Source organism: Juglans regia, chromosome 16, assembly GCF_001411555.2.
Source record: "Juglans regia cultivar Chandler chromosome 16, Walnut 2.0, whole genome shotgun sequence".
NCBI classification, from domain to species: domain Eukaryota; kingdom Viridiplantae; phylum Streptophyta; class Magnoliopsida; order Fagales; family Juglandaceae; genus Juglans; species Juglans regia.
In genome coordinates this window covers 28,549,499-28,559,930 of record NC_049916.1, presented here as the reverse complement: position 1 = coordinate 28,559,930, position 10,432 = coordinate 28,549,499, and the positions used below count along the sequence as shown (strand labels likewise).

The 10,432-nt window shown below is 31.2% G+C and overlaps 1 protein-coding gene across 1 annotated transcript; it reads right to left on the bottom strand.

The window, feature by feature from the left end:
• Positions 1 to 1,163: 1,163 nt before the first annotated feature.
• LOC109017813 (protein NRT1/ PTR FAMILY 4.3-like) lies at positions 1,164 to 4,302 on the bottom strand. Its single transcript, XM_019000024.2, has 5 exons — positions 4,045 to 4,302; positions 3,635 to 3,852; positions 2,858 to 3,301; positions 2,601 to 2,746; positions 1,164 to 2,316 (listed from the first exon to the last, which is right to left on the bottom strand). Exons 1-5 carry the CDS (start codon positions 4,154 to 4,156, stop codon positions 1,413 to 1,415), a joined length of 1,824 nt encoding a protein of 607 aa, XP_018855569.1. The 5' UTR covers positions 4,157 to 4,302; the 3' UTR covers positions 1,164 to 1,412.
• Between the last annotated feature and the right edge of the window lie 6,130 nt (positions 4,303 to 10,432).

Below are 10,432 nucleotides of genomic sequence, written 5' to 3'. Positions count from 1 at the left end.
ACGTCACAGTCTTTACCAAAAGTTATAAATTTCTAGTAGGTTCGGTTCTTAAACATATATATTGCTTACAAAGTTAAACAAACCAAATATTTCAGTGGGTTTTCCAGATCTAATACCACATACTACATGACTAGTGAAACTCTGAAGTCCTCCAAAAACTGACAAACTTGCAAGCATCTCCATGCCCTAAGCCCCAAAATTTGCAATACCCATCTCACAAAATTCATAATACAAACAAACTTTCGTGCCCTCCCTTCACCTCTCCCAGTACACAAGCAATACTCACTAATAGGGAAGGAAAAATGGTAGTGGAGTTACCTATGAAACTAAGCAGAAGGGCCGTGAAACAAATCTCACGAACTCATCAACCACGAACTGGAGACCACAGGGGGTTGGACAGAAATAAGGGCAAACGCGGGGCAGTGCTAGGTAGAGGGAGGGGCGACGCGGGGTGCAAATGGAGGGGTGAATGTGGGACTAGATGAAAGAAAATTCGAAATGACCTCTTCTCCTCAAAACATGTGTTTCAGCATGTAAGAAAAAAAAAAAAAAAAACCCAAAATCTGGTGTAGGGTGAATAGTGACTTATATATAGAAAGACTCTTTGTGTCTATTGAGCTGAATCATCCATATATTTTTGTGTTAAATGACTATAAATTTGAAAGATCATGGAATTTTAAAGGTAAAAAAGAAAGTTATGTCTTCTTGAGGTTTGAATAGTAATTAGTTGAATTGAGACGAGATAAAGTGAGAGTTGAAAGTTGAATAAAATGTTGTTAAAATATAATTTTTTAATTTTTTTTTTTAATTTGAAAAAGTTGAATTGTTTATTATATTTTGTTTGAAAGTTAGGAAAAGTTTTAATAATGAGATGAGTTAATATCAACTCATTATCCAAACAATTAGCGGCTACATTAATTTTGTCTCATTTCCTCTTAGAATCAAATTATTAAAATAGTAATAGAATAAAGCTGTCACGTTCAAGCAACTAATTCACATGAATAAGTTATAAACAGAATTTAAAATAGGATATATAGAAATAAAAATTTAACATAATCGAGTGCGCGACTAGTTAATAGTTAATTAACTTGAGAAGTGCAGCTTATTTTCACACCGCGTCCCATGTGTTCGGATATGTAGTTAATTATCATGAAAGCAAGGGATTGGGAAATGAGCTAATTTCCAATATATTTGAAGTAGGTCTTTTAACGAAATAGGATCTAGACATTAGCCGTCATTAATGAAAATGAAATAGGATCTGCTCAAGCTTCACTTGATTTGATTGCCTTTTTCTCCTTATTTACCCAAAAACAAACATATGCCTTCGAGACATCCCTTATCCGATATTCTTAATCTATTTATCTTACAAGATGGTAGCTAGCTATAGGAACTTGTTGAGATATATATGCCATTCAAGGAATATTATGATCAACAGCTCCAACGTCATGTTTTGCGGTGTTGAAGCTATAAGCTGGGGGATAATCCTCTGCATGAGCCGCATGTTTTAAGGTGCTTGATGGGCATGAGCTCTTAGAAAACCACCTGGACCAAAAGAGATAATTGAGGAAGTTTAGAAAGCTAAGGGCTGCCAGGAGCCAGTAGAAAAGATCTAGCCTGTCTGTGTTGAGATCATTTTCATGGAGCCAACCGCCATTTGAGGAACTTGAGGTGATCTTATTCACCATTGAAACCAGTAAGGAGCTCAGATAGAACCCAAATGAATAGGAGCAATATGTCATGGCTGTTAAAAATGCTTTCGTCCCTTTCAAGGATTGTTTGTAAAAAAATTCAATGAGGCCTACGGCCGTAAACATTTCCGATAAACCAAAGATTAAGAATTGAGGGGTGATCCAGAAAATGGATAGTTTTTGGTTTAGGTTTACTGCAGCATCCCTTCTCTTCTTCTCCATTATGGCAGCTGAAACCATTGAAAATGCTACGAAAAACAGGCCGAAGCCTATCCGCTGTAAAGGGGCAATTCCAGAGTCGTGCCCCGTGAATTTTCTGGCAAAAGGGACAAAAAAAGTGTCATAGACAGGGACTAGAAAGATGAGCATTATGTAGGGGATGGATTGAAGTGAAGCTGGTGGAATGTTGAAGGATTTTGTGAGTCTTGTATCCATTGCACTTCCTTGTTGGACTGAGAATGTTTGGAGTTGGGCTAAAATGGTATTGAAAACGATGGTGCATGCAAAGATCGGAACAACTGAGATCAGAATCTTCACTTGCTGCACTTGAGTAACCGTGCACAATCTCCATCGGCTTTCCTCTGTATGAGCCCCGTCGTGGATTTCGATGCAAGCTCTGTCCAAGAACCTGATATTTTTGCGTGTGGTCAATTAATTAATTAGTAGATTTTCTATACTGTACGTAAGAAAACCATAACTGGGGAAACTAAAATCAGAAAGAGCTACTATTCTCGATCTAATCATGAATTGATAAACAAACTGAAAAGTAAAGGGGTGCTGATCTTATATGTTCTTATTTTGTTTCGTTTATGATTTAATTTGAAAGTGTGTGAAGAACGAAGCAGAAGCCGCAACAATAAGTAGTAAAATAAGATCGCATAAATTAAGAAACAAATCGTCTTCCAAATATACCTGAACTTTTCAGTGTGAAGGAGACTGCTGCCAGTATCAGAAGACAAGCTAACGTTATTTGGCACCTTGTTTTGGCTTCCGTGAAGCATTCGTCCGTTAGATGAACAAACTTGCAGCTTTCTTTTTAAAATTGCAGCCACAAAAACCTGAAAAGAAACAATAATATTAATGTAGAATTAATTAATAGAAAAGATCACAAGCACAAAATTAAATTACAATTAAAAAACAGGAAATTAATTGAATGCGCAATTAATTACTTGAGCAATGGGGGTGAAAATGCTTCCTTGAGGGGGCTTGTTCCGGTAATATAAAGTACCAGAGACCAAGCTGATTAATCCCATAGCCATAGCAGCAGCCGAGACTCCAAAGCCTACATCCATTCCGGAATGAGTTTGGACCCACACAAGAATTGTAAGGGCAATAAGTTCGCCCACAGAGAACGCGAAATAGGCAGCATTGAAGTAGGAGGAGAGCTTCTTGGATTGTTTGGGATTATCTTGGTTGAACTGGTCACCCCCATGAGCAATCATGTTGGGTTTAACACATCCACTCCCTAATGCAACTAAGTAGAGTGCTACAAAGAATATCAAAGCTTTCATCTCCTTTGCTTCCGTACAATATTGTTCTCCATCAGACAGCATGTTACACGGTGGTGGCTTTAATTGGGGAAGATGGGCTTGAACCGAGAGTAATATGAAACCCTGCATATACGTTCCAAACAAAAAACCTTGTAAATTAACCAGGCCAAGATAGACCAGTCCCTAGCTTATTCCTCCCTGCCTTCGATCCCTAGCTATATATGATCTATATTATATATATCTAGATGCATGCCATTGTACGTCGTAATTGTGCCGCGACAGCTAGCTAGCTTCAAATGTACCTCTATATATGCTTCGGATAGAAGGTAATTGTATATAAATTGAACCTAGAATTACTTGTATGCCATGTGGCCGGGTTGAGAGAGAGAGGGAGAAAAAGTCATGCCGGAGGGGAAAGAAAAGTTAATATATATAATGAGATGAAAGCTGGCTTACAGAAAGTTCAACAAAACCAAAGATGAGCATGGTCCAAAAACTCCCAAGATAAGAATCTGAAAGATAGCCGCCAAGGAGCGCCAGGAGAAAGACAGTTCCGACAAAGTTTGTCACTATGTTGGCAGACTTGGACAAAGAGAAGTGCATCTCGTTAATCAAGTATGTTATGAGGTTGTTCCCAACAGCAGCTATGGCCATTATCTCAAACGCTTGTAGCCCTGAAAGTAATCGCACACTCCACAATCTCATCATAAATTTAAGTTGATACATTATTAAGCAATAATATATAGAAAGTACGTATATACGTATATATACATAAGAATTAAAATTGAATATATATATATACATCATGTTATCATGCTGAAAGCTTTAAAGAGTCGAACAGAGAAAAAGATCAGATAAATATATACCAAGGACAAAACCAGCAGCTCTCATCCCACCATGTTTGCTAGGATTAATGGAGGTTGATCTCCCTCTCCAATCAACCATGGCCTCTTCACCCATTACTCCAGCCGTTTCCATGTACACTATCCTCGCCTCTTTAGTATTTTTTCACTCTCAGATCGTTAATTCCTAAAAGCTAGCCAGCAATAGAGAGAGAGACGTACAGGACTTTCTAGAATGGAGGAATTATGGTTTTCTTACACTATGCTGAATCTGACGCAAGTGAAGTGGGTAGCTAGCTAGTTGTATATTTATAATAATGCCAAGCCCTCAGATTTTGTGCAAAATGAAACTTCCTTTGAAAATTCGATCTATAGTACCCTCACGCACTATGCCTAAGTGGAGATCAAATAGATGGTGTTGGCGTGGATTTTCGTGTGCTGTTGAAACTTAAATTATTTCCACACTGATATTATTATATGAAGCGTGTTGTTTATTACATCTGTGAGTAGAGTACTACTAGCGCAGACAAGAAGTTGCCTTTTTAGGCGGCAATAGTACCTAACATTATATATGAATCCAACGTAAATATGATACGAAATTAATAGGTTTAAATCTGATATTAACGGATTCGAATCAGAATATGTTGATCGTTAAGATACGATTTATAAACTGGTCAATGACGAGTCAACCTGCTTAACACAAAATCAACTTATTTTAACCTGTTTAGAATCTATTTCAAAATTAAAATTCTATTGTTATTATGTTATAATATTGATATTTCTTAATATGTTTATAATGTTTTTATTGTAGAGATTGTAAATTTAGACTTATGCTCATATTTGTTATTGTATGATTTTGAATATTGGTTTTATTTGAAAAATATTGATATATATTTTTTAAGATATTGTGATTATTAATAAATATATATTTAAACTTTTATGTGAAATTATGTTAATCAGGTCAAATAAATTATGCATTTTAGTTCAAGTACTCATTTACATGAGACAAATGGATTTAAACGAGTCATGTCGTGTTAATATATTTCTAGTTAATATTAAACAGGCTAAAACAGGTGACACGAAATGACCCGTTATCTAAATAGGTTGGATTGGGGTTTGGAAGTTTGACATGACATATAGCTAATTAACGGGTTGGGTTCAGATTAACATTTTTAGTCAAATATTCATAACTTGACACGACATGAACACGACTTGAAAACACAATTTGTTACTCCTACTAATTCAGAGGTCCAGTACTACACCGACCTTAATCATCCTCTCACGTCCCATTTATATAAATAAATATATATATATATATATATATATACAATGTTTTTAAGCAATTATCAATATTTCTAGTGATATTTGTTAAAAGTGGCCTATTTCAAGTAGTAATTATTTTTGGATTATTAATATATAAATTATTTAAAATGTGTCGTACTAATAAATATGATATTTACAAATGATAAGTCGACGTCCCAGGAATCAATATAAAAATTACATGACATGTGGCACATGAATTTTCGTGATAATTAGTTATGGTGCAAATTGATGAGAAAGTACTAGTAGTTCGTGATGTAAGTTGAAAGAAAATATGGTAGTTTAGGTGAAAATTATTTACATCTTGAATTAATTACTAGCATGCATGACATGATGATGAGGGACTTGACAAACGCATGATATAATTTATATATGATCTGTGTGTGTGTAAATTTTCTCCCATTTATTCTTTATCGTAGCTGCGTATACGTAAGTTAGGATGAATCTGATCGGTCTCTTATAATAGCTATATATAGTCGTCAACAATATTCATGGTATTATTATATATTTACTACTTAATTAACAATTACTCGATCTATCGCCTTATAAAAAAAATAAAAGAATTAATATCAGCTAGCATTAATTGATATATAGTTTTAGTACTAAACGTTTTGATCAAGCGCATATATCAAATTCTACGAGTACTCCTATTTAAAAGGCTTCTTCGATATATCAAGATATATACAAATAAGTTAATAAGCGGGGTATCTTAATGTATGCAGTCTTGAGTACTTTAATATATCGCATGCATGCATATTTATTGGGAGTAGAACCTATATAATATATGCGCGTTAACAAAACGCAAATATATAACTATTTATATATATTACCATATATATTTCCTTTTTTAATTTCTGGTCAAATGATTGATCTACTAGCCCTATATTTATTAATTATATATACTCAGTAATTGATCATTACATGCATTCTGCTCCTTGTACGTACGTGGTTTCATTCTAATTTCTGACTTTAGCTATTGATCTCATAATTCTATACTCCAGATCATTTTTTGCATTATTAATTTTTATTGTCTGATGCCTAACCGTGTACGTACGTAATTAATTAATATATACATGATCCATATTATATATATTTTGTTTACCAGTACTTTTTCTTAATTCACTAAAGTATGCTCATACCAAAAAGTACATTATCTAGCTAGCAAGATCCTGCATCCATTAGACTAATTTACTATATATATAACAATGGAAAAGACTTTTAAAAAAATCTCTACATCTGCTCAAAATTAAATCTTAGGTGCGTGCATGGCTTAAATGGTTCCAGGATACGGATATCCTAAGTAGATCATGATCATAAGTACTACGTACTCTCTACCTAGTCATGTAGAGCTGCTTAATTAATCCTAATCGTTACTTTCATACCAAATGGTTCGGATTCCACCGCCTCATACTACAATAAAAGAGGGTTTTTGGATTTTTGTCTAAAATAATTTTTTTGCAATTTCGTTTCAAAATTTTTTTTAAACTAAAAAAATTGTCTCAAGATCATCCTTATATATATTATTTGAATAAAATATTTATTTTTTGAACGGTTAACAACTTCTGTCAATTTTAGAGATAAAATTTATTTTTTTAGACAATGTTTATTTCGTAAAAAAAAAATCATCCCAAAATCAAATATTTATTTTAGTATCAAAACTACGTACGTGGAGTGACACAATCCGAACCATTTTAATTGTTAAAATATAATGAATAAAGTTAAAAAGAATTAAGACTTCTAAATGATCGAAATTTAAAGTCTAAACATTTTGAAATCTATTTTTTTAAAATAAGGAAATTATGGAAGGATAATCAAGTTAACTATGACATGAAAGTGCTTAATATTTTAAGACGGCATGCAGGAGCCGGTTGGAAGTAGGTGAGGTCTGCAACGCACATCGTGAAAGAGGAATCATGAATTTTGAATTGGTTTTGCTTAGTGCAACGTACTGTACATGTCAAGTGCCTATTATAATGCATGGGTCTGGTGTGGGCAAAAAGAAAGACAAGGAAACCAAGATAAAAGGTTGTCGGTGTTACAAAGTACAAACATTATGATGTTACAATTTTACTTTTATTTCCATATCGTTGCTTTTTGGTTTGTGGTTTTATCCCTTTGTTTCATGCAAAGTACATGGTGTATTATAATATTCTTTTTGGGTGTGTGTATCCAATTAAAAAAAAATTATTTAAAATCATCTCATTTCATCTCAACTCACTATTCAAACAGCACCTTAAAAACCAATATGCAATACAGAATCTAGATAAAACTTATCGGCTTACAAATCACTAAACAATACAGGACTGGCATGACAAGTACTAAGGATTGTTTGGAAGAGTTCATCTAATCTCATCATATCTTATCTCATTTTTAAATATCACTTAAATATAAATATTTTTTAATTTTCTAAATTCCCAAAATACATTTTATCTGATCATTACAATTTTTCTAAACTTCTAAACAAAATACAAAAATCAATTCAACTTTTTCAAATCCGAAAAATAAATATAATATTAAAAAATTATAATCTAATAATATTTTAACTTTATAATATTTTTATTCAAATTTTTTTCTCTCATTTCCCAAATAATTCAAACCATTTTATTATTATTCATAAAAAATTTTATTATTATTCATAGATTTTTCATCTCATCTCATTCTTGAAGCATCCTCTAAAGTCTCCATTTAATTTCACAAACCATCTCATTCTATCTCATCTCCTCTTAACATTCAAATATCATTGAAACATAAACACTTTTCAATTTTAAATTTTTAACATTTTCATCTAATTATTACATAATCATTACAATTTTTTCAAACTCCCAAATAAAATATAAAAAATAATTCAATTTTTTTAAATTTTAAAATAAAAATAATATTAAAACATTATATTCTAATAATATTTTAATTTATAATATTTTTATTTAATTTTTTCTTTCTTATTTTTCAAAATTTAATAAAATATTTTAATTCAAACTATTTCACTATTATTTATAAATTATCTTACTACTATTCACATGCTTTTCATCTCATCTTATCTGTATAACCAAACGAGGTCATTTGAATAGTGAGTTGAGATGAGATGAAAGTTAACAGTTGAAAGTTAAATAAAATATTGTTAAAATATTATTTTTTAATATTATTATTATTTTGAGATTTGAAAAAATTAAATTATTTATTATATTTTATATAAAAATTTTAAAAAATTATAATAATAAAATAAAATAAGATAAAATATTTTTTATATCCAAACCAACGTAATAAAGACTGTAAGAGCATGTACTGCTGTCCTGCAAAATCAGCAAATACAATAAATACAATAAATGGATTATTTTACCTGATATGATTTTCCTTTTTCTTTTTTTAATGTTTTTTGGTAATCTCCACGTTGGATATAACATGCATGGAGTCCCGTCTATTGGAAACTTATACCTTATTGCAAGTAAGTTTGTGTATCAATTCGTGCATCAATGTTGATATATAATATATATGTTTAATAAAATAATGTGAATTAAATATGAAAATAATTTTTATGATATATGAGATTTTCTTCTTTTCTTAAAAATTTTTTTTTTATTTTTTTTAAATAAAAAAAATTATCGGTACGCGATATAATATACGAAATCACTTGTATCTAGTAAAATCCTACTGATTATATATAAAATTAGAATGAATAAGATCAGTAAGAGATAAAATAATAAAGGGATAAAGTCTAAAGATAAATCAAAGAAGAGATTAATGAAGGGATAAAGTCTAAAGATAAATCAAAGAAGAGATTAAAGTCGATGGAAGTTGACTCAGATATAAAAAAAATGTGAAAATGACATAAGAAAAAATAGGACTCAACTACTTTTGAATAAGATATCTATGAAAAGATAAAGATCTCTGCAAATCCCCAAACTTATCCACAGACAGAGGCTCCTCTCTTTAGATTTCTACGTTGAAGACGTCTTCTTCAACCTCCTTCAAATCATATTTCCTTCATTGTTTTAAGAGCTATGTATGTAGGTTATGAAAAACTATAAAATCACTAAATATAATAGATTTTATCTTCAAACAATTTATATAGATAAATTTTTATGTCGAATCACGTAAATTTTTGTATTTCTTTATTTACATTTTATATGTTTTATTTATTATTTATTTTATAAATAAGCATCCAAGCATTATATTAACGCCCAAACCTTGTGGCCCCTTCAACTGTATTATTGGTCAAGAGAGTTGGAGAATCTAAATGAGAGTATAAGATATTGTAAAAATAAATTTATAAATTAATATAATATGATGTGATACGTCATATCTATTTTATAAAAAACAATTATAATCTAATTTACTATATTAATTTATAATCTAATTTATCACATTAATTTATGTATTTATTTTTATGAAAAAAATTTATAGGTCTAATATTTCTCTTCTAAATAATTTTTAACTACGTACATATATATATTTTTACATAATTATCTGAGAACTTGTGGGCTCTTGTTCCGAAAAGATTTGAATTTACAAAATAGTACTATTAATAAATCGTTCTTATCGTTTTATTGTTTCTCTTTTAAGTTTCTTAATTAATTAATGGCATTGTTTTTGTCAGTTTCTTGCGTTGAAATTTGGTCCGGGAGGAAAGGATCGATGGAGCAAAAATACAAGAAGAAACGATCGGTTTGATTGTATTTTGGTCCTCCATCTCCCCCCCAACGATTTAATTTTTTTGCTATGATCAGAGGATCAATTTAGCGTCACTCGTCTAGATTAACTAATTTTCTTGACACGTGGCAATAACAATAGCACATGGGTTTGTCGGCAAGGAAGCATTTTTCTTTAAATAAATATATATAATTTTACGAGCAAGGATCGAAGTCAATGAATGTTCAATTGCATGCCAACTTGGACATGCATATAGTCTTTGTAATGCTTCGATTTTAAGGTACAAGGAAAGGTGTTCTGAGAACAAAACGGGAGACAAAGTGGAGACATAGCGACATTTGAATCCTAAGAGGATCCCTATAAATACAAGATCCTATATATATATATATATATATATATATATCTGCACAGGAAAAACGTTGCCTATGAGTCAAACTTATCCATA

Bases quoted from the DNA above. Each gene is read 5' to 3' on its own strand.
- LOC109017813 (XM_019000024.2), bottom strand. From the start codon at position 4,156: ATGGAAACGGCTGGAGTAATGGGTGAAGAGGCCATGGTTGATTGGAGA. The intron at 3,302-3,634 runs GTAAGCCAGCTT...ACGTATATGCAG, and splicing joins TTGGTTTTGTTGAACTTTCT to GGTTTCATATTACTCTCGGT. The intron at 2,747-2,857 runs GTAATTAATTGC...GTTTCTTTTCAG, and splicing joins TTTTCACCCCCATTGCTCAA to GTTTTTGTGGCTGCAATTTT.